This window comes from Nerophis lumbriciformis, linkage group LG19 (assembly GCF_033978685.3).
Source record: "Nerophis lumbriciformis linkage group LG19, RoL_Nlum_v2.1, whole genome shotgun sequence".
Lineage (NCBI taxonomy): Eukaryota > Metazoa > Chordata > Actinopteri > Syngnathiformes > Syngnathidae > Nerophis > Nerophis lumbriciformis.
Window position 1 is genome coordinate 42,339,854 of NC_084566.2, and position 23,697 is coordinate 42,363,550.

The 23,697-nt window shown below is 40.5% G+C and overlaps 1 protein-coding gene and 1 long non-coding RNA gene across 2 annotated transcripts in view; one reads left to right on the plus strand and one right to left on the minus strand.

Annotated features, from left to right (window-relative positions):
* Nucleotides 1-23,697, minus strand: part of rorcb (RAR-related orphan receptor C b) — a 63,409-nt gene that overhangs the window by 5,404 nt on the left and 34,308 nt on the right. Inside the window, exons 2-7 of the mRNA XM_061978735.2 lie at nt 22,039-22,124; nt 21,816-21,957; nt 11,698-12,192; nt 6,012-6,133; nt 5,791-5,923; nt 5,314-5,421 (exon numbers count right to left, since the gene is read on the minus strand). Coding sequence (XP_061834719.1) covers nt 5,314-5,421; nt 5,791-5,923; nt 6,012-6,133; nt 11,698-12,192; nt 21,816-21,957; nt 22,039-22,124 — 1,086 coding nt within the window. The remainder of the gene's footprint in view (nt 1-5,313; nt 5,422-5,790; nt 5,924-6,011; nt 6,134-11,697; nt 12,193-21,815; nt 21,958-22,038; nt 22,125-23,697) is intronic.
* On the plus strand, nt 1,017-22,233 carry LOC133618405 (uncharacterized). The gene is made up of 4 exons (XR_009817300.2): nt 1,017-1,100; nt 21,586-21,777; nt 21,853-21,965; nt 22,046-22,233. It is a non-coding gene; the product is annotated as an uncharacterized lncRNA (long non-coding RNA).

Below are 23,697 nucleotides of genomic sequence, written 5' to 3' on the forward strand. Positions count from 1 at the left end.
ATTCACACGTGAATAATATAAATACCATCTATTATACAGCATTATTCACATGTGAATAATATGAATACAGTCTATTATACAGCATTATTCACATGTGAATAACATAAATACGGTCTATTATACAGCATTATTCACATGTGAATAATATAAATACAGTATATTATACAGCATTATTCACATGTGAATAACATAAATACGGTCTATTATACAGCATTATTCGCATGTGAATAACATAAATACGGTCTATTATACAGCATTATTCACATGTGAATAATATAAATACAGTCTATTATACAGCATTATTCACATGTGAATGATATAAATACAGTCTATTATACAGCATTATTCACATGTGAATAATATAAATACAGTCTACTTTACAGCATTTTTAACACTACGCGAGTAGTGTGGCCCTCTGTGTTTTTAACATTTTGATTTCTATTTATTGTTTTAATTGGTTTTACCCTTTAAAATCGTTTTTAATCATATTTATTTTCATATTGGTTTTATATTTATTTATTTTTTGTTTTTATCCAGTCATTAATGGGAGCTAAGGATAATATTTGAATATTGTTTTTAATATTGTTGTGCAGCACTTTGGAAATATTCCTGTTGTTTAAATGTGCTATACAAATAAAGTGGATTGGAATATGTACTGTACTGTGCAATCTACTAATAAAAGTTTCAATCAATCAAAAAAAGAAAGTGGGTTGTTGTGGCAACCGGCTAATGGAGATCCTTTAATTAAAAAAAAAATCAAATCAAAATGTAATGCTGCGTAAAAAGATTGTATCTATAATCAGTGAGATAAAGCATTAGTGCAATAATGTGACGTAATAATGACGTCACACCTTCTTCTAATTGTTTATGCATTTACAACCCAGCTGCAGTACCACTTAACACCAGAGGGGGCAGTCTTGCCTCACAGTGGCGGCGAGTCACCCCCTCTGGCCTCCTTGAACATGAGGAAGACACAGCACAGCCCAGGTGCAATTTCGTGTTTTTGATCCATTAAACATTTTTAAATATCCATTAACATTTTTATTTGTGGCAGGTTTTCTTGCTACACAAGTGGCGTTGACCTGGTGGCCTTGGAAGAGGTAGGCTAACTGTTTGCCATATTTGACTATATTGCTTAATACCAGAGTCGTGTAAGTGGGTGACGTCACTATCCAGGTGTCCATGGATAACATTTATTTAACAAATTGTTCTTCGGGTAATTTGTATTTTATTTTTCAATGTGTATTTTACTTCTGTTTTAAATGTTATTTTTTAGTCTGTCCTTTGCCTCTATTTCTTTGTGGTGTACCGCCCTTTGTTTTTAAAGGGCTTTATAAATAAAGTTGGTTTGGTATTTAATGTGATCATCATTGGGATTAGAATGTTCCTTTATACATGGACCCTGGAAAAATGATCTAATGATGACGTGCATTTTCATGCGTCACACCAGGGCTGGGCGATATATGGAATATACTCGATATATCGCGGGTTTGTCTCTGTGCGATATAGAAAATGAGTATATCGTGATATTCGAGTATACGTTGCTTTTAGCTGTGGGGATTACACCGCAGGCTTTTCTCACTCTTTCTTGTCTCTACTTCTCACAGAGACGTAAAACAAGCGCACCTTCTTACATACGTCACATACTGTCGCGCGCGCGACGTCGTACGCCCTCGCCAAGCAGCGAGGTGGCGACGTGGGTAATGTTTGCTGTGGTGCGAGCTGGTAATACGAGAGAAAGAAGGCGCCAATCTGATAACAAATGAAGGAAGAATTAATTCCCAAGAAAAAACAGTCTGGCGGTGGTTTGGCTTCAAGCGGGAAAGTGTCGAACAGACAACCGCAATTCCTGAATAGGCTGATCAGTTTGAAGTTGGAACGGTTTGAATCGGGTGAAAAATGTGGAAATGGTGGAAATTTGTAAAATGGCCAATTCATTTTGAATGGGAAAAAAGTCCCAGAAAACCTGGAATTCTGGGAAATCTGGGAATTTTTGGTATTTGTCGAGGGGGAAACCCGCGATTTCCGAATAGGCTGAACAGTTTGAACTTGGAACGGTTTGAATCAGGTGAAAAATGTGCAAATGGTAGAAATTTGAAAAATGGCCAATTCATTTTGAATGGAAAAATGTCCCGGAAAACCTGGAATTCTGGGAAATCTGTGAATTTTTGGTATTTGTCGAAGGGAAACCCGCGATTCCCGAATAGGCTGATCAGTTTGAAGTTGGAACGGTTTGAATCGGGTGAAAAATGTGGAAATGGTGGAAATTTGTAAAATGGCCAATTCATTCTGAATGGGAAAAATGTCCCGGGAATTTTTGGTATTTGTCGAGGGGAAACCCGCGATTCCTGAATAGGCTGAACAGTTTCAAGTTGAAACGGTTTGAATCGGGTGAAAAATGTGAAAATGGCGGACATTTTAAAAATGGCCAATTCATTTTGAATGGGAAAAATGTCCTGGAAAACCTGGAATTCTGAAAAATCTGTGAATTTTTGGTATTTGTCGAAGGGAAACCCGCGATTCCCGAATAGGCTGAACAGTTTGAAGTTGGAACGGTTTGAATCGGGTGAAAAATGTGGAAATGGTGGAAATTTGAAAAGTGGCCAATTCATTTTGAATGGGAAAAATGTCCCGGAAAACCTGGAATTCTGGGAATTTTTGGTATTTGTCAAGGGGAAACCCGTGATTCCCGATTAGGCTGAACAGTTTGAAGTTGGAACGGTTTGAATCGGGTGAAAGATGTGGAAATTTGAAAAATGGCCAATTCATTTTGAATGGGAAAAATGTCCTGGAATTCTGGGAAATATGGGAATTTTTAGTATTTGTCGAGGGGAAACCCGTGATTCCCGAATAGGTTGAACAGTTTGAAGATGAAACGGTTTGAATCGAGTGAAAAATGTGGAAATTTGAAAAATGGCCAATTCATTTTGAATGGGAAAAATGTCCCGGAAAACCTGGAATTCTGGGAAATCTGGGAATTTTTGGTATTTGTCGAGGGGAAACCCGCAATTCCTGAATAGGCTGAATAGTTTCAAGTGGGAACGGTTTGAATCGGGTGAAAAATGTGGAAATTTGAAAAATGGCCAATTCATTTTGAATGGGAAAAATGTCCCGGAAAACCTGGAATTCTGTGAATTTTTGGTATTTGTCGAGGGGAAACCCGCGATTCCTGAATAGGCTGAATAGTTTGAAGTTGGAACGGTTTGAATCGGGTGAAAAATATGGAAATGGTGGAAATTTGAAAAATGGCCAATTCACTTTGAATGGGAAAAATATCCCGGAAAACCTGGAATTCTGGGAATTTTTGGTATTTGTCGAGGGGAAACCCGCGATTTCCGAATAGGTTGAACAGTTTCAAATTGGAATGGGTTGAATCGGGTGAAAAATGTGGAAATTTGAAAAATGGCCAATTCACTTTGAATGGGAAAATGTCCTGGAAAACCTGGAATTCTGGGAAATCTGGGAATTTTTGGTATTTGTCGAGGGGAAACCCGCGATTCCCGAATAGGCTGAACAGTTTGAAGTTGGAGCGGTTTGAATCGGGTGAAAAATGTGGAAATGGTGGAAATTTGAAAAATGGCCAATTCATTTTGAATGGGAAAAATGTCCTGGAAAACCTGGAATTCTGGGAAATCTGTGAAATTTTGGTATTTGTCGAGGGGAAACCCGCGATTCCCGAATAGGTTGAACAGTTTCAAATTGGAACGGTTTGAATCGGGTGAAAAATGTGGAAATTTGAAAAATGGCCAATTCATTTTGAATGGGAAAAATGTCCCGGAAAACCTGGAATTCTGGGAAATCTGGGAATTTTTGGTATTTGTCTAGGGGAAACCTGCGATTCCTGAATAGGCTGAAGAGTTTCAAGTTGGAACGGTTTGAATCGGGTGAAAAATATGGAAATGGTGGAAATTTGAAAAATGGCCAATTCACTTTGAATGGGAAAAATATCCCGGAAAACCTGGAATTCTGGGAATTTTTGGTATTTGTCGAGGGGAAACCCGCGATTCCCGAATAGGTTGAACAGTTTCAAATTGGAATGGGTTGAATCGGGTGAAAAATGTGGAAATTTGAAAAATGGCCAATTCACTTTGAATGGGAAAATGTCCTGGAAAACCTGGAATTCTGGGAAATCTGGGAATTTTTGGTATTTGTCGAGGGGAAACCCGCGATTCCCGAATAGGCTGAACAGTTTGAAGTTGGAGCGGTTTGAATCGGGTGAAAAATGTGGAAATGGTGGAAATTTGAAAAATGGCCAATTCATTTTGAATGGGAAAAATGTCCTGGAAAACCTGGAATTCTGGGAAATCTGTGAAATTTTGGTATTTGTCGAGGGGAAACCCGCGATTCCCGAATAGGTTGAACAGTTTCAAATTGGAACGGTTTGAATCGGGTGAAAAATGTGGAAATTTGAAAAATGGCCAATTCATTTTGAATGGGAAAAATGTCCCGGAAAACCTGGAATTCTGGGAAATCTGGGAATTTTTGGTATTTGTCTAGGGGAAACCTGCGATTCCTGAATAGGCTGAAGAGTTTCAAGTTGGAACGGTTTGAATCGGGTGAAAAATGTGGAAATGGTGGAAATTTGAAAAATGGCCAATTCATTTTGAATGGGAAAATGTCTCAGAAAACCTGGAATTCTGGGAATTTTTGGTATTTGTCAAGGGGAAACCCGCGATTCCCGAATAAGTTGAACAGTTTCAAGTTGGAATGGTTTGAATCGGGTGAAAAATGTGGACATTTGAAAAATGGCCAGTTCATTTTGAATGGGAAAAATGTCCCGGAAAACCTGGAATTCTGGGAAATCTGGGAATTTTTGGTATTTGTCGAGGGGAAACCCGCGATTCCTGAATAGGTTGAAGAGTTTGAAGTCGGAACGGTTTGAATCGGTTAAAAAATGTGGAAATGGTGGAAATTTGAAAAATGGCCAATTCATTTTGAATGGGAAAAATGTCCCGGAAAACCTGAAATTCTGGGAAATCTGGGGATTTTTGGTATTTGTCGAGGGGAAACCCGCAATTCCTGAATAGGCTGAACAGTTTGAAGTTGGAACGGTTTGAATCGGGTGAAAAATGTGAAAGGTAGAGCGCGCCAAAATCTGGAGAAGAAGAATAAATAGATGAATTTTGGTGTAGAACAGCATATGTGTGAATGTTTTGGAGCATTCACACAATTATATTGGATTTGTTTAAGCATCTTTAGTGCACCATTTTTCTGTGTGGCCCACAGTGAAAAAAACAACCCTGTTCTAATGTGTGTAGTGGGGTTGCTAGACTTGAATCTGCATGTTTCAGAGCTTTTTCATGTGACGCTCACCAAGTGCTTTGAAGAACTGAGCCGAGGCGAATTTTCCGTTGAAGAAAAGAGTGCTGTTGTTGACGTTAAACGCCCGACACATGCGGATCAGCAGGACCTCCAGGCATCCTGAAAGGGCAGCCATAGGGGCAAAGAGGTGGATGGGAAGGGGACAGAGATGGTCCAACATAAACAGACACAGATGTAAATGTGGATTTAGATGAATATACATAGCATATATGTGACCAAGAGTTCAAGTAAATGCATTGCCAAATATATGATATTTTCCCACACATATATAAATATATATGAAGAAAGTTAACATGTTTTCCCACAATAATGTTCCTCCCCATTGTTCATAGAAATGGGGCAAAAGAGAAGGTTGGAGACAAAAGACAACAAAGGAACTCAAGTTAGCAAGTTTTTCCATTCTGGTTTACGTGAGTACAACTACTGTAACGTGAAGTGAGTGTGTAACAGTCTGAGCTGTACACTGACCTGCTTTCAGCAATATGATCTGGTCGTTCTGACACAGATCCATGAAACCGCCGATTCGTTTGGCAAACTCCACCACGTACTGGATGGCGTTGGTGATGTGGTGTGCACACTGCTGCCACATCCATTCAGCTGACTGCAAAACACAACATTTGACCTATCAGAATCACGTTGTCGTTTCGGTGCACTCGTTTAAATATCCCGATCCCGCAGACAATATTGACCTTGTTCTGAAAGGCCCGCGTGTCCTCGGGCGTGTACTGTACCCAGGTGAATCTCTTCATGTCCTCAGCACTGTATTGACACGTCTCCAAGTGAGACTTCACGATATTCTGAGTCATTCGCTCTGCAAAACAAACAAACAAACAAACAAACATAAATCAACCCTGTAAAGGTCTTAGGCCAGCATTAAGATACACATTTTTTTAAATAAACAACTATAATGTCACTTAACAGCGCCTTGGACAAGACCAAACAAACACAACAAAATAAACAAGTGATTTACGGAGTTTTTCATTGTTTTTGTAGTTGGTATACTACGGTACTTCCTGGGTCATGTCAAAAAGACAATTAACAACTACAATGTCACTTATTACAGGCTTGCATTAAGTCAAATAAACACAAAACGAGAGATTTAAAGAACTTTTTGAATGGTTTTGTATCAGCATACTACTTCCTGGTTCATGAACAGAAGGGTAATTACATGATTCTGGAGGGTAAACATCCGGTCTCTCTTTAAAATGACAATTAACAACTACAATGTCACTTATAAACACAACAAAAACAAAACAAAGTGATTACAAAGGTTCCTTAATGTTTTTGAAGTTAGCATACTACTTCCTGGTTCATGAACAGATGGGTAATAACATTATGATTCTGGTGTGTAGACGTATCCAGTCTCTCTTCAAAACAATTAACAACTACAATGTCACTTATTAGAGGCTTCCATAAAGTAAAACCAAAACAAAACAAGAGATTTAAATAATTTTTTGTATTAGCATACTACTTCCCAGTTCATGAAAAGATAGGATAGGATAGGACTTTATTGTCATTGCACAAGTACAACAAAATGATGTTTTCAGCACAAACCCGTTCAAGATGAGACAAACAAACAGTGTAAAGGCGCCCCGTAAAAGATAAGAAAAAGGTCAAACGCTGGGGAAGAAGATGAGTAAAAAAATACAATCTAGACTGGGCTCCTAAGGGGGCCTAGTCTGGAGTGGGGAAAAACCTCCATGCAATGCACACATAAACACGTTACATTTAATCACGACAACTCGCAACAGAGGGGCGGGGAGTTGGGCCCCTGGAGGTCAACTGCTGCTATGAAGCGCTGCCAGCCGTCCATCACCCCGAGGGGAAACAAGCGGTGGTGAAGACGTGGGGTGAGGGAGGGTGTATGTGGATGAGTGATAACATTATGATTCTGGTGTGAAGACTTATCCAGTCCCTCTTCAAAATGACAGTTAACAACTACAATGTCACTTACTATAAAGTCAAACAAAAACAAAACGAGTAAGTTAAATAACTTTTTCAAGGTTTTTGTATTAGTATACTAATTCCTGATTCATGAACAAGATGGGTGATAACATTATGATTCTGGTGGGTAAACGTATCCAGTCTCTCTTTAAAATGACAATTAACAACTACAATGTCACTTATAAACACAACAAAAACAAAACAAAGTGATTGCAAAGGTTTTTCAATGTTTTTGTAGTTGTAATACTACTTCCTGGTTCATGAACAGAAGGGTACAAATATTATGATTCTGGTGGATAAACTTATCCAGTCTCTCTTTAAAATGACAATTAACAACTACATTGTCACTTATAAGGGGTTGCACAAAAACAAAACAAAGTGATTACAAAGGTTTTTAAATGTTTTTGAAGTTAGCATACTACTTCCTGGTTCATGAACAGATGGGTAATAACATTATGATTCTGGTGTGTAGACTTATCCAGTCTCTCTTCAAAACAATTAACAACTACAATGTCACTTATTAGAGGCTTCCATAAAGTAAAACCAAAACAAAACAAGAGATTTAAATAATTTTTTGTATTAGCATACTACTTCCCAGTTCATGAAAAGATAGGATAGGATAGGACTTTATTGTCATTGCACAAGTACAACAAAATGATGTTTTCAGCACAAACCCGTTCAAGATGAGACAAACAAACAGTGTACAGGGTTATAGAACAGGAATGCTGATGGGTCGCCAAAGGCGCCCCGTAAAAGATAAGAAAAAGGTCAAACGCTGGGGAAGAAGATGAGTAAAAAATTACAATCTAGACTGGGCTCCTAAGGGGGCCTAGTCTGGAGTGGGGAAAAACCTCCATGCAATGCACACATAAACACGCTACATTTAATCACGACAGCTCGCAACAGAGGGGCGGGGAGTTGGGGCCCTGGAGGTCAACTGCTGCTATGAACAACTACAATGTCACTTACTAACGGCTTGCATAAAGTCAAACAAAAACAAAACGAGAGATTTAAAGAACTTTTTAAATGGTTTTGTATTAGCATACTACTCCCTGGTTCATGAACAGAAGAGTAATAACTAGGGGTGTAGGAAAAAATCGATTCGAATTCGAATCGCGATTCTCACGTTGTGCGATTCAGAATCGATCCTCATTTTTTAAAAATCTTTTTTTTTAATGTATTTTTTTTTTTAAATTAATCAATCCAACAAAACAATACACAGCAATACCATAACAATGCAATCCAATTCCAAAAGCATCCCAGCAACACTCAGAACAGCAATAAACAGAGCAATTGAGAGGAGACTAGAGATGCGCGGTTTGCGGACACAACCGCGGAGTCCGCGGATTATCCGCGGGTCGGGCGGTTGAAATTAAAAAAAATTAGATTTTATCCGCGGGTCGGGTCGGGCAGTTGAAATAAAAAAAAATTTGATTTTAAATCGATTCAGGCGGGTGGCACGCATTGAATGTCTTTGCTGCATTGGATCAGTCTCCTTTCTTTAACAGGCAAAAGCTTTATAACCTCACTAATGCCTTGCATCGTCTATATTAGCTATATAACAATGGGCGGATGGCGGGCGGGTGCGGTTTTGATTAAATGTTAGTTCGGGTGGATGGCGGATGGTTGACGACTTTTGTGATGCGGTTGCGGATGAAATAATTGCCTATCCGCGCAGCTCTAGAGGAGACACAAACACGACACAGAACAAACCAAAAGTAGTGAAACAAAAATGAATATTATCAACAACAGTATCAATATTAGTTACAATTTCAACATAGCAGTGATTAAAAATCCCTCATTGACATTATCATTAGACATTTATAACTATATACACTTGCATCACATCTCATAAGCTTGACAACACACTGTGTCCAATATTTTCACAAAGATAAAATAAGTCATATTTTTGGTTCATTTAATAGTTTTTTTTTACAAAATTCTACTACTCTGCTTGCATGTCAGCAGACTGGGGTAGATCCTGCTGAAATCCTATGTATTGAATGAATAGACAATCCTTTTGAATCGGGAAAAAAAATCGTTTTTGAGTCGAGAATCGTGTTGAATTGAAAAAAAAAATCGATTTTGAATCGAATCGTGACCCAAAAATCGATATTGAATCGAATTGTGGGACACCCAAAGATTCCCAGCCCTAGTAATAACATTATGATTCTGGTGTGAAGACTTATCCAGTCCCTCTTCAAAACAATTAACAACTGCAATGTCACTAATTAACGGCTTGCATAAAGTCAAACAAACACAAAACGGGTGATTTAAAGAACTTTTTAAATGTTTTTGTATTAGCATACTACTTCCTGGTTCATGAACAGATGGGGGATGTTGTTATTATTCTGGTGTGTAGTTCTTCTTCAAAATGTAACCCAGTGGTGGCCTAAGGGTTAAGACTTTTGTAAACAAAATGTGACCCGAATGTTGTCCCACGGAAACAATATTTACTCTCACAATTCATTAAATATAGTAAGAGGTGTTTCAATATTTTCACTGTCATTTAATGTTGATGTTTATTATTTATTCGAATCATGCGAAAACAACTAGACGACGACTTAAATGCATTTTTCGTGTAGCGCACAGATTTTGGACTTTGCTTTTAGTTGGTTTAACGCTTTTCTTTTTCAGTTCACCGCATTGACGTCAAACTACTTCAGTGTTTCCCACACATTCATTTATTTGTGGCGGCCCGCCACGAAAGAATTACGTCCGCCACGAATGGATGTTTCGGCTTTTGACTCGCTCGACCGCTCATAAAAGCAATGGGACTGTCTGTGAATGTTGCTTGTAGTTACAACTCCGGTGCAGTAGATGGCGGTAGCCTACTATGCATTGGGCAGTGGGCCAGAAGAAGAAGAAGAAGAAGAAGACGAAGAAGACGACAAAGTAAAAGAAGAACGGACCGACCGGATCAAAATACGAGGGTAATATAGGTTCTAGGTAGATAGGTTATAGCTGCATCGCTCGCGACTCGTCATATATTTAACGTTAATCCGCGATTTCACCGAGCGTTTCACTGACGGTGAGCAGCCTGACGCTGCTTCATTAACACCGCCGCGGTTTGACTCGGGGGCCGGGGCAGACGCACGTAATAACAGTCACGTGTTTTCATACCGACGAGCTAACGTGTCCAGGTTATAACCCTGTTGTCAATAAACACACGTGGACTGAAGCTAAATTGTCCACTGTCCACTGCAGCATGTGAATGCAATGAAAAGAATAAAATCTGAGCCAACCAGCTGTTAAAATGTTGTCCAGGTTAATGTTTTGGCCATTAAAGGCCCTTCATTTCAAGATTTCAACTGCGATCGGGCTTTAAACAGGTGGCTGACCTGTTCAGATGAGTGTAACTGCTACTGGTCAAATAATGTGAAATAGCATTTAATTTTACATGTATGCAATGCCATTTAAATGTAATTATAGATAGTAATAATAATAAATACTGTGTAGTGTTGTAAATAGTCAACGGGAAGAATTTTAGTAAGATATAAGCCATGAGCACTACACAGCCAGAAAAAAACCTAGGCAGGACAAGTACAAATATTGGGGCAAGTAGATTTGAGAAGTCGGGCAAGTAGAAAAAAACCTTAACGTTGAACCCTGCATGTGTTGAGCTGCTGCCGCTTAAGGTTAGACGGCACTGTACATAGAGCGCTTCTGCTCGTTAGTATTAAATTCTAATGTTGGATGTTCACTCCTTCACACAGATGAGTATAGAAAAATATTTTCAACGGCCGAAAAGGGCTGGACTTGGAGAGGAGGTAGGCCTACAGTCCGGACCACAGGTGCGACCTGTTCAGCAGCAGCAGGAGGAGGAGGAGGAGGAGGTTGACTGACTGTGGCAGGACACCTCTGCCTCTGTTTCACTTCATGTTGCTGGTAAATAATATGGTTGTAGTAGTAGGCTAAAGTTAAATTATTTAGTATTCACTAATTAAAGGGGCAGAGCTTTAAGAGACATTTTAGCTTTTATATTTTATAAGATATATTTTTAATAAATATATTTCAGTGAATCACTAATTGTTCAAATCTGTATATAAACATGTACATAAAATGTTGTAATTATATTCCAACTCCGCGTTCTTCTTGGTCATCGCCGCTGCCGCCGCCACCCCCCGACCACACCACCACAAATAGATGCCTGTCCTGTGGGAAACACTGTACTTAATCCACCTAAAAGGAGTTTCAGTGCTGTAAGTCATGCACGTAGCGACATGAATTGCATTCGAGTAATTAAGGTCAGCGGGGGAAGAAAAAAAAAAGAAGCCTCCTGTGAAACTCGCTATGCAGTGTCAAATTCTGCACGTACGTCGTCATGCTGAGTCAAGTTCAAATAGGAAAAAGCAGAGCACGTCTTTGTGTCAAGTGAGCCTTTGAAAGACCGTATTCTAACCAGGGTTTTACAACATGGCCACTACTCACCGAGGTCTGATATTGAGCAGTCGTCCGGCAGCTGGTCCAGCAGCGTGTCCCCAAGTAGTGGATGTGTGTGCAGCAGCTGGATGCCACTGTCTGGCCCGTCCAACATCGTCTGCTGCGGAGAATTCTGATTGGACAGCGATGAGGACGAGGAGGAAGCGGAGGACGAGTTGGAGGTGTTCCTCGTGCTGTTCCCGCCCAGTAGCTCCAGGCTGCAGTACTCGCTGGCCTCCTCGGGGGTCAGCGGCAGGTCAAACAGATCTGGCAGCGCCGCGATGTCGTCAAGGTCGCTGAGGGTGGAGGTGGAGCCCCCGCTGCTGTAGGAGCGGCTCAGGCCTTCCTCGCCGTCCTCGCCGCCACCGCCGTCCTCCCTGGGTAAGGACAGGGTGGTGGGGCCCCCACCTCCAGAGCCCAGGCACTCCTGGGACTTCTGGTGTTTTTGCACCTCAGCATAGAGGCTATCACGCTGCTTTTTGGACATACGGCCAAACTTTACCGCTGTTGGGAGAAAAGACGGAGAATAGGACTTTACCAAGTATCCGTTTTAGATAGAGAACCCAAAAATTGTTTGGTGGGGTCAAGGTCGGACTGAATGTGTGTCTTTTGTGGAACGATTGATCGATTTACAGTCGTGGTCAAAAGTGTACATAGTACACTTGTAAAGAACATAATGTCATGGTTTCCAATCATTTCTACAACTCTTATTTGTTTGTGATATATCCTGATTCATTTCAAATTTCTAGTGTCATTTATTAGGAATCTTCATTTATAAATATTAATCATGAAATGCTGTTAGTATATTAAATAAATACTAATAAAAATATATATTTTTACAAACAGGAAGTTGCAGGAATGTACATACGATCCCCTGCCTACATCTCATTGTGCAACATGTGAATGTTTTAATGGGAACTAAATGCAATGTCTGAAAGGGGTACAAATTATTTCCAAAGCAGGACCTCCACCCAGACAAACAATACAAGTACACAGTTCCTCAACACACCATGATACAAATACAGCTGACTCCTGTCCAAGATTCATATCTGCTGATGATATTTTTCACATTTTGCCCACTATCTTGCCTGACATTATTAGTTTCAGTGTGAAATGTCAATAAGTAAATGGTACTCTAGGTCGTAACCTTGCAATTCAAGCTTTACCTGTGAAATATTATGTGCATTTGATTTACTTTGTAGTAAAACAACAAACTCGTGTTCAATCTGTCGTCTTAACGAGGCAGCCTTCAGGCTGAGAGGAGCTCCAGAAAAATGTCCCTCATATACAGTCGTGGTCAAAAGTTTACATACACTTGTAAAGAATATAATGTCAGGGCCAATATTCCCTCTAAGGTGTGCGCCTGTGCAATTGCGCACTGCTCAAGCGTCCTCAGCGCACGGCAAATCTATGCCACGCACAAAATCAAAAAAAAAAAAAAAAGCGCATAACAATTTTCGACACGACACGGACACGACAGTGAAAACAGTTTTCGTCATCATTGTTCAAATATTGTAACGTCTGTCGAGACGTTTTGAGGACATGAATTGTTGTCGGCCATAAACACATCACCAAAACATTAGTAAAAAAAATGATATCTAGCAAAACCGGTCATTTTCTGCACTACAAACCAGACCAAAAGCAACTTTGTTATATCAACAGCAGCCGCTCGCTCTTTCTCACTTGCGCCGACACATGCACATATGGCACTTAGCCAGTGATGCGTTTACAGCCACACAAAAAGTCGGACAATTCCAACACCACACATAAAGTGTCATTCCAGGTCGTTACACTATGATTTACCAATCAAATGTGTGCTTTTTCTAGTGTCATTTATTAGGAATCTTCATTTATAAATATTAATCATGAAATGCTGTTAGTATATTAAATAAATACTAATAAAAATAAAATTTTTTACAAACAGGAAGTTGCATGAATGTACATACGATCCCGTGCTTACATGTCATTGTGCAACATGTGAATGTTTTAATGGGAACTAAATGCAATGTCTGAAAGTGGTACAAATTATTTCCAAAGCAGGACCTCCACCCAGACAAACAATACAAGTACACAGTTCCTCAACACACCATGATACAAATACAGCTGACTCCTGTCCAAGATTCATATCTGCTGATGATATTTTTCACATTTTGCCCACTAGCTTGCCTGACATTATTAGTTTCAGTGTGCAATGTCAATAAATAAATGGTACTCTAGGTCGTAACCTTGCAATTCAAGCTTTATTTTGCTTTACCTGTGAAATATTATGTGCATTTGATTTACTTTGTAGTAAAACAACAAACTTGTGTTCAATCTGTCATCTTAACGAGGCAGCCTTCAGGCTGAGAGGAGCTCCAGAAAAATGTCCCTCATATACAGTCGTGGTCAAAAGTTTACATACACTTGTAAAGAACATAATGTCATGGCCAATATTCCCTCCAAGGTGCGCGCCTGTGCAATTGCGCACTGCTCAAGCGTCCTCTGCGCACGGCAAATATATGCCAATTTTCGACACGACACGGACACGACAGAGAAAACAGTTTTCGTCATCATTGTTCAAATATTGTAATGTCTGTCGAGACGCTTTGAGGACATGAATTCCATCCATCACTTTACTGAGCAAAACTCTTTATTGTCGGCCATAAACACATCACCAAAACATTAGTAAAAAAAATTATATCGAGCAAAACTGGTCATTTTCTGCAGTACAAACCAGACCAAAAGCAACTTTGTTATATCAACAGCAGCCGCTCGCTCTTTCTCACTTGCACCGACACATGCACATATGGCACTTAGCCAGTGATGCGTTTACAGCCACACAAAAAGTGGGACAACTCCAACACCACACATAAAGTGTCATTCCAGGTCGTTACACTGTGATTTACCAATCAAATGTGTGCTTATTCTCGTGTTATTTATTAGGAATCTTAATTTATAAATATTAATCATGAAATGCTGTTAGTATATTAAATAAATACTAATAAAAATATATATTTTTACAAACAGGAAGTTGCAGGAATGTACATATATGACCCCCTGCTTACATCTCATTGTGCAACATGTGAATGTTTTAATGGGAACTAAATGCAATGTCTGAAAGTGGTACAAGTTATTTCCAAAGCAGGACCTCCACCCAGACAAACAATACAAGTACACAGTTCCTCAACACACCATGATACAAATACAGCTGACTCCTGTCCAAGATTCATATCTGCTGATGATATTTTTCACATTTTGCCCACTAGCTTGCCTGACATTATTAGTTTCAGTGTGAAATGTCAATAAGTAAATGGTACTCTAGGTCGTAACCTTGCAATTCAAGCTTTACCTGTGAAATATTATGTGCATTTGATTTACTTTGTCGTAAAAAAACAAACTTGTGTTCAATCTGTCATCTTAACGAGGCAGCCTTCAGGCTGAGAGGAGCTCCAGAAAAATGGCCCTCATATACAGTCGTGGTCAAAAGTTTACATATACTTGTAAAGAACATAATGTCATGGCCAATATTCCCTCGAAGGTGCGCGCCTGTGCAATTGCGCACTGCGCAAGCGTCCTCTGCGCACGGCAAATATATGCCACGCACAAAATCAAATAAAAAAAAATAAGCGCATAACAATTTTCGACACGACACGGACACGACAGTGAAAACAGTTTTCGTCATCATTGTTCAAATATTGTAACGTCTGTCGAGACGTTTTGAGGACATGAATTCCATCCATCACTTTACCGAGCAAAACTCTTTATTGTCGGCCATAAACACATCACCAAAACATTAGTAAAAAAAAAAGATATCTAGCAAAAGTGGTCATTTTCTGCAGTACAAACCAGACCAAAAGCAACTTTGTTATATCAACAGCAGCCGCTCGCTCTTTCTCACTTGCGCCGACACATGCACATATGGCACTTAGCCAGTGATGCGTTTACAGCCACACAAAAAGTCGGACAACTCCAACACCACACATAAAGTGTCATTCCAGGTCGTTACACTATGATTTACCAATCAAATGTGTGCTTTTTCTAGTGTCATTTATTAGGAATCTTCATTTATAAATATTAATCATGAAATGCTGTTAGTATATTAAATAAATACTAATAAAAATATATTTTTTACAAACAGGAAGTTGCAGGAATGTACACATGATCCCCTGCTTACATCTCATTGTGCAACATGTGAATGTTTTAAAGGGAACTAAATGCAATGTCTGAAAGTGGTACAAATTATTTCCAAAGCAGGACCTCCACCCAGACAAACAATACAAGTACACAGTTCCTCAACACACCATGATACAAATACAGCTGACTCCTGTCCAAGATTCATATCTGCTGATGATATTTTTCACATTTTGCCCACTAGCTTGCCTGACATTATTAGTTTCAGTGTGAAATGTCAATAAGTAAATGGTACTCTAGGTCGTAACCTTGCAATTCAAGCTTTATTTTGCTTTACCTGTGAAATATTATGTTCATTTGATTTACTTTGTAGTAAAAAAACAAACTTGTGTTCAATCTGTCATCTTAACGAGGCAGCCTTCAGGCTGAGAGGAGCTCCAGAAAACTGTCCCTCATATACAGTCGTGGTCAAAAGTTTACATACACTTGTAAAGAACATAATGTCATGGCCAATATTCCCTCCAAGGTGCGCGCCTGTGCAATTGCGCACTGCTCAAGCGTCCTCTGCGCATGGCAAATATATGCCACGCACAAAATCAAATAAAAACAAAAAAGCGCATAACAATTTTCGACACGACACGGACACGACAGTGAAAACAGTTTTCGTCATCATTGTTCAAATATTGTAACGTCTGTCGAGACGTTTTGAGGACATTGAATTCCATCCATCACTTTACTGAGCAAAACTCTTTATTGTCGGCCATAAACACATCACCAAAACATTAGTAAAAAAAATTATATCGAGCAAAACTGGTCATTTTCTGCAGTACAAACCAGACCAAAAGCAACTTTGTTATATCAACAGCAGCCGCTCGCTCTTTCTCACTTGCGCCGACACATGCACATATGGCACTTAGCCAGTGATGCGTTTACAGCCACACAAAAAGTCGGACAACTCCAACACCACACATAAAGTGTCATTCCAGGTCGTTACACTATGATTTACCAATCAAATGTGTGCTTTTTCTAGTGTCATTTATTAGGAATCTCAATTTATAATTATTAATCATGAAATGCTGTTAGTATATTAAATAAATACTAATAAAAATATATTTTTTACAAACAGGAAGTTGCAGGAATATACATATGATCCCCTGCTTACATCTCATTGTGCAACATGTGAATGTTTTAATGGGAACTAAATGCAATGTCTGAAAGGGGTACAAATTATTTCCAAAGCAGGACTTCCACCCAGACAAACAATACAAGTACACAGTTCCTCAACACACCATGATACAAATACAGCTGACTCCTGTCCAAGATTCATATCTGCTGATGATATTTTTCACATTTTGCCCACTAGCTTGCCTGACATTATTACTTTAAGTGTGCAATGTCAATAAGTAAATGGTACTCTAGGTCGTAACCTTGCAATTCAAGCTTTATTTTGCTTTACCTGTGAAATATTATGTGCATTTGATTTACTTTGTAGTAAAAAAACAAACTTGTGTTCAATCTGTCATCTTAACGAGGCAGCCTTCAGGCTGAGAGGAGCTCCAGAAAAATGTCCCTCATATACAGTCGTGGTCAAAAGTTTACATACACTTGTAAAGAACATAATGTCATGGCCAATATTCCCTCCAAGGTGCGCGCCTGTGCAATTGCGCACTGCGCAAGCGTCCTCTGCGCACGGCAAATCTATGCCACGCACAAAATCAAATAAAAAAATAAGCGCATAACAATTTTCGACACGACAGAGAAAACAGTTTTCGTCATCATTGTTCAAATAATATAACGAATTCCATCGATCACTGTACTGAGCAAAACTCTTTATTGTAGGCCATAAACACATCACCAAAACATTAGTAAAAAAAATGATATCTAGCAAAAGTGGTAATTTTCTGCAGTACAAACTAGACCAAAAGCAACTTTGTTATATCAACAGCAGCCGCTCGCTCTTTCTCACTTGCGCCGACACATGCACATATGGCACTTAGCCAGTGATGCGTTTACAGCCACACAAAAAGTCGGACAACTCCAACACCACACATAAAGTGTCATTCCAGGTCGTTACACTATGATTTACCAATCAAATGTGTGCTTTTTCTAGTGTCATTTATTAGGAATCTCAATTTATAATTATTAATCATGAAATGCTGTTAGTATATTAAATAAATACTAATAAAAATATATTTTTTACAAACAGGAAGTTGCAGGAATATACATATGATCCCCTGCTTACATCTCATTGTGCAACATGTGAATGTTTTAATGGGAACTAAATGCAATGTCTGAAAGGGGTACAAATTATTTCCAAAGCAGGACTTCCACCCAGACAAACAATACAAGTACACAGTTCCTCAACACACCATGATACAAATACAGCTGACTCCTGTCCAAGATTCATATCTGCTGATGATATTTTTCACATTTTGCCCACTAACTTGCCTGACATTATTACTTTTAGTGTGCAATGTCAATAAGTAAATGGTACTCTAGGTCGTAACCTTGCAATTCAAGCTTTATTTTGCTTTACCTGTGAAATATTATGTGCATTTCATTTACTTTGTAGTAAAAAAACAAACTTGTGTTCAATCTGTCATCTTAACGAGGCAGCCTTCAGGCTGAGAGGAGCTCCAGAAAAATGTCCCTCATATACAGTCGTGGTCAAAAGTTTACATACACTTGTAAAGAACATAATGGCATGGCCAATATTCGCTCGAAGGTGCGCGCCTGTGCAATTGCGCACTGCTCAAGCGTCCTCTGCGCACGGCAAATATATGCCACGCACAAAATCAAGTAAAAAAAAATAAGCGCATAACAATTTTCGACACGACACGGACACGACAGTGAAAACAGTTTTCGTCATCATTGTTCAAATATTGTAACGTCTGTCGAGACGTTTTGAGGACATGAATTCCATCCATCACTTTACTGAGCAAAACTCTTTATTGTCGGCCATAAACACATCACCAAAACATTAGTAAAAAAAATGATATCTAGCAAAAGTGGTCATTTTCTGCAGTACAAACTAGACCAAAAGCAACTTTGTTATATCAACAGCAGCCGCTCGCTCTTTCTCACTTGCGCCGACACATGCACATATGGCACTTCGCCAGTGATGCCTTTACAGCCACACAAAAAGTCGGACAACTCCAACACCACACATAAAGTGTCATTCCAGGTCGTTACACTATGATTTACCAATCAAATGTGTGCTTTTTCTAGTGTCATTTATTAGGAATCTTCATTTATAAATATTAATCATGAAATGCTGTTAGTATATTAAATAAATACTAATAAAAATATATTTTTTACAAACAGGAAGTTGCAGGAATGTACATACGATCCCCTGCTTACATCTCATTGTGCAACATGTGAATGTTTTAATGGGAACTAAATGCAATGTCTGAAAGGGGTACATATTATTTCCAAAGCTTCTGCTGGAATTTTTGACCACTCCTCTTGACAAAATTGGTGCCGTTCAGCTAAATGTGTTGGTAACTTCTTTTGTCTTACTTTTAGATCTCTCTTGGCGATGCTATGGTTGCGTTGTAAGGGTTGGTCTCCTTAAGCTTTAGTAAAACCTGGCCAAGTACTATTCTGTCTCGGTGGTCCTTTTTACTCAACATATATGTCATCCAAAAGAACTTGGGAGTAGGGCTGGGTGAAATGGCCTTTTTTTAATATCGCGATATTTTAAGGCCATATCGCGATACACGATATATATCTCGATATTTTGCTTTAGCACTTGATGCATATAATCACAGCAGTATGATGATTCTATGTGTCTACAATAAAACATTCTTCTTCATACTGCATTAATATATGCTACTTTTAAACTTTCATGCAGAGAAGGAAATCACAACTAAAAAAATCACTATTTTTTTCATACGGTGTTGATGTGGAAATGTTTGCCTCTGCATTTTGATGGTGTGGACGTGTGGCACCGAACAGAGATGTTGAGGTGCTGAGTACGTAAATATTGTTTTTAATATTGTTGTGCAGCACTTTGGAAACATTTTTGTTGTTTAAATGTGCTATATAAATAAAGTGGATTGGATTGGAGTGATTCGACCGAGGCATTCGACCGTGTCCCTCGGGAAGTCCTATGGGGAGTGCTCAGAGAGTATGGGGTTTCGGACTGTCTGATTGTGGTGGTCCGCTCCCTGTATGATCAGTGTCAGAGCTTGGTTCGCATTGCCGGCAGTAAGTCGGACACGTTTCCGGTGAGGGTTGGACTCCGCCAAGGCTGCCCTTTGTCACCGATTCTGTTCATAACTTTTATGGACAGAATTTCTAGGCGCAGTCAAGGCGTTGAGGGGATCCGGTTTGGTGGCTGCAGGATTAGGTCTCTGCTTTTTGCAGATGATGTGGTCCTGTTGGCTTCATCTGGCCAGGATCTTCAGCTCTCACTGGATCGGTTCGCAGCTGAGTGTGAAGCGACTGGGATGAGAATCAGCACCTCCAAGTCCGAGTCCATGGTTCTCGCCCGGAAAAGGGTGGAGTGCCATCTCCGGGTTGGGGAGGAGATCTTGCCCCAAGTGGAGGAGTTCAAGTACCTGGGAGTCTTGTTCACGAGTGAGGGAAGAGTGGATCGTGAGATCGACAGGCAGATCGGTGCGGCGTCTTCAGTAATGCGGACGCTGTATCGATCCGTTGTGGTGAAGAAGGAGCTGAGCCGGAAGGCAAAGCTCTCAATTTACCGGTCGATCTACGTTCCCATCCTCACCTATGGTCATGAGCTTTGGGTTATGACCAAAAGGACAAGATCACGGGTACAAGCGGCCGAAATGAGTTTCCTCCGCCGGGTGGCGGGGCTCTCCCTTAGAGATAGGGTGAGAAGCTCTGTCATCCGGGGGGAGCTCAAAGTAAAGCCGCTGCTCCTCCACATCGAGAGGAGCCAGATGAGGTGGTTCGGGCATCTGGTCAGGATGCCACCCGAGCGCCTCCCTAGGGAGGTGTTTAGGGCATGTCCGACCGGTAGGAGGCCACGAGGAAGACCCAGGACACGTTGGGAAGACTATGTCTCCCGGCTGGCCTGGGAACGCCTCGGGATCCCCCGGGAGGAGCTGGACGAAGTGGCTGGGGAGAGGACTTCCCTGCTTAGGCTGCTGCCCCCGCGACCCGACCTCGGATAAGCGGAAGAAGATGGATGGATGGATGGATTGGAGTGAGCACTCTTCATTCACTAGCAGGGGACTTTTCAAATGATGCTACATATTAGCAGTGGGCTACTGCTACTTTTTATAGCAATGCTTTCGCCCCACACTTGACAAATTACGGTTGTCTGTTCGACATATTCCCACTTGAAGCCAAACCACCGCCAGACGATGGACCCCCTGCTGTTTTTTGGGGGGAATTAATTCTTCCTTCATTTGTTACCAGATTCGCACCTTCTTTCTCTCGTATTACCGCTAGCATCACAGCTAACGTTAGCCATGCTGCTACCTCTCTGCTCGGGGAGGACGTATACGTATGTGACCTATGACGTGACAGTATGTGATGTGTGTAAGAAGGTGCGCTTGTTGTCTGTGAGAAGGAGAGACAGGAAAGAGGGCGAAACGTCTGCAGTTTAATGCCCGCAGCTAAAAGCAACTGCGTGAGAACGCATACTCGAATATCACCATATAGTCATTTTCTATTGACAAACCCGCGATATATCACGCATATCGATATATCGCCCAGCCCTACTTGGGAGTGACCAGTGTGTTTTATTCCCTGAGAGGAACAGTATCCAGTTGACCTAATGACAGTCTATACACTGTATTTGTTTTCTCCACGCAGCACCCAAAAAAGATAGGCATCCTCCAACAGCTGATGTTGAACATTAACGCCGAGGGCTTCGAATTCTCACGGTATCTGCTTCAATTTCGAGGAATGCATGACTTGGCCGCAGAGCAGGAGCACACCTTCCCTTATGTAAGCTTCAGCAGGAAGCCCTCACAGATGTGTTACATTCTCAGTACGCCACACAGGGTAAGCATTATAAGGTTATATAGGAAGTGTGTGTTTACCATCTCGGCTCATGCCCAAAGCAAGACACTTCTGCAGGCGACAGTGCTGACAGCGGTTGCGGTTGGTTCGGTCGATCAAGCAGTTCCTCTGGCGGGAACAAGAATACATGGCGTTGTTCTGCTGGCTGCGGCGGAAGAAACCCTAAAGAGGTGCATAAACACATGACCAATGAGTGCGCACGTATTTGACATACAACAGGTGGCTTCAAGTGTGATTCTATACCTTGCAGCCTTCACAGGTGATGACACCATAGTGGATCCCCGAGGACTTGTCCCCACAGATTTTACAGGGGATGACCTCGATCTGAGCTGCAGGACCAAAAGCAAGATTGATCAGGTCAGAAGAAAACTTAGGAAGAAAACTTCAGTCAAGTGGTGTTATCATATACTGTACTCCAAGGATATTTAACAAACAGTTTTAGGGGCCACACTTCCAGAAAGCTAAGGATATATATATATATATATATATATATATATATATATATATATATATATATATAGTCAAGGTTTCTATGGTTTATCCGTTATACAGTGCTCAATACCGGGGTAGAGCGGAATGTACGTTAGGTCAGGAAAAAACACAGAGGCTACATCATCCCTACAAGCCTGTTTCGCAGGTTTCCCCTGACAGGGATTTTAGCAGGGAATCCTGCGAAACAGGCTTGTAGGGATGATATAGCCTCTGTGTTTTTTCCTGACCTAACGTATATATATATATATATATATATATATATATATATATATATATATATATATAAGGACAAAACACCACTCAACCAATGGAGAAATACAGCAGCAGTAATCAAATGGTTCAACAACATCCAAGACAAACAACAGCACAACTTTATCTCCTTTGATATCGAAGAATTTTACCCTTCCATCACGCAAGACCTACTGACTCAAGCACGAGACTTCGCCTCAGACTACGACTCAATCACAGGCAACGAAAGAAACATCATCATCCACGCAAAAAACTCCATTCTCATCCACAACAGTACACCATGGCAAAAAAAGAACAATGCAACATTTGACGTCACTATGGGAAGTTTTGACGGAGCAGAAACGTGTGAACTCGTTGGGAGTTTCCTCCTCTCCCAGCTCGCTAGCCTCAATCTGAACCTTGGTATTTACCGTGATGACGGACTGGCAGTGTGTCGCGCCTCGCCAAGGAGCAGCGAGAATACCAAGAAGTGCATATGCCAAATTTTCAAAGAGAACGGCCTACGGATCACGATTGAAGCCAACAAGCAAACCGTCAACTTCCTTGACGTCACTTTCAACCTGAGAAATAACAGCTACCAACCATTCACGAAACCCAACACAACACTCCAATACGTGCACCATGACAGCAACCACCCACCCACCACCACGAAAAGAATACCTACCGGAATTAATAAAAGGCTATCGATGCTGTCATCTAGCAAAGCTGAATTTGACCAAGCAACCCCCCCGTACCAAAAAGCCCTTGATGAAAGCGGATACAATTTCACCCTCACCTATGAACCCACGCCAGGAAACCAGCCAAAAAAGAACAGAAAACGAAACGACATCATCTGGTACAACCCCCCATACAGCAAAAACGTCTCAACTAACATTGGACACAAATTCCTCAATCTGATTGACAAACACTTTCCCAAAGACAACACCCTAAGAAAAGTATTCAACAAGAACAACATTAAATTGAGCTACAGCTGCATGAACAATATACGACAAATCATCTCAAACCACAACAAAACAATTGCAAATGAGCCGTCGACCCCCGGACAGAGCGACTCCAAAACCAACAAAGGCTGTAACTGTCGAAAGAAACCTGATTGCCCTCTCAACGGGGGGTGCTTACAAACATCAGTTGTCTACCAATCTAAGGTAATACGCAAGGACA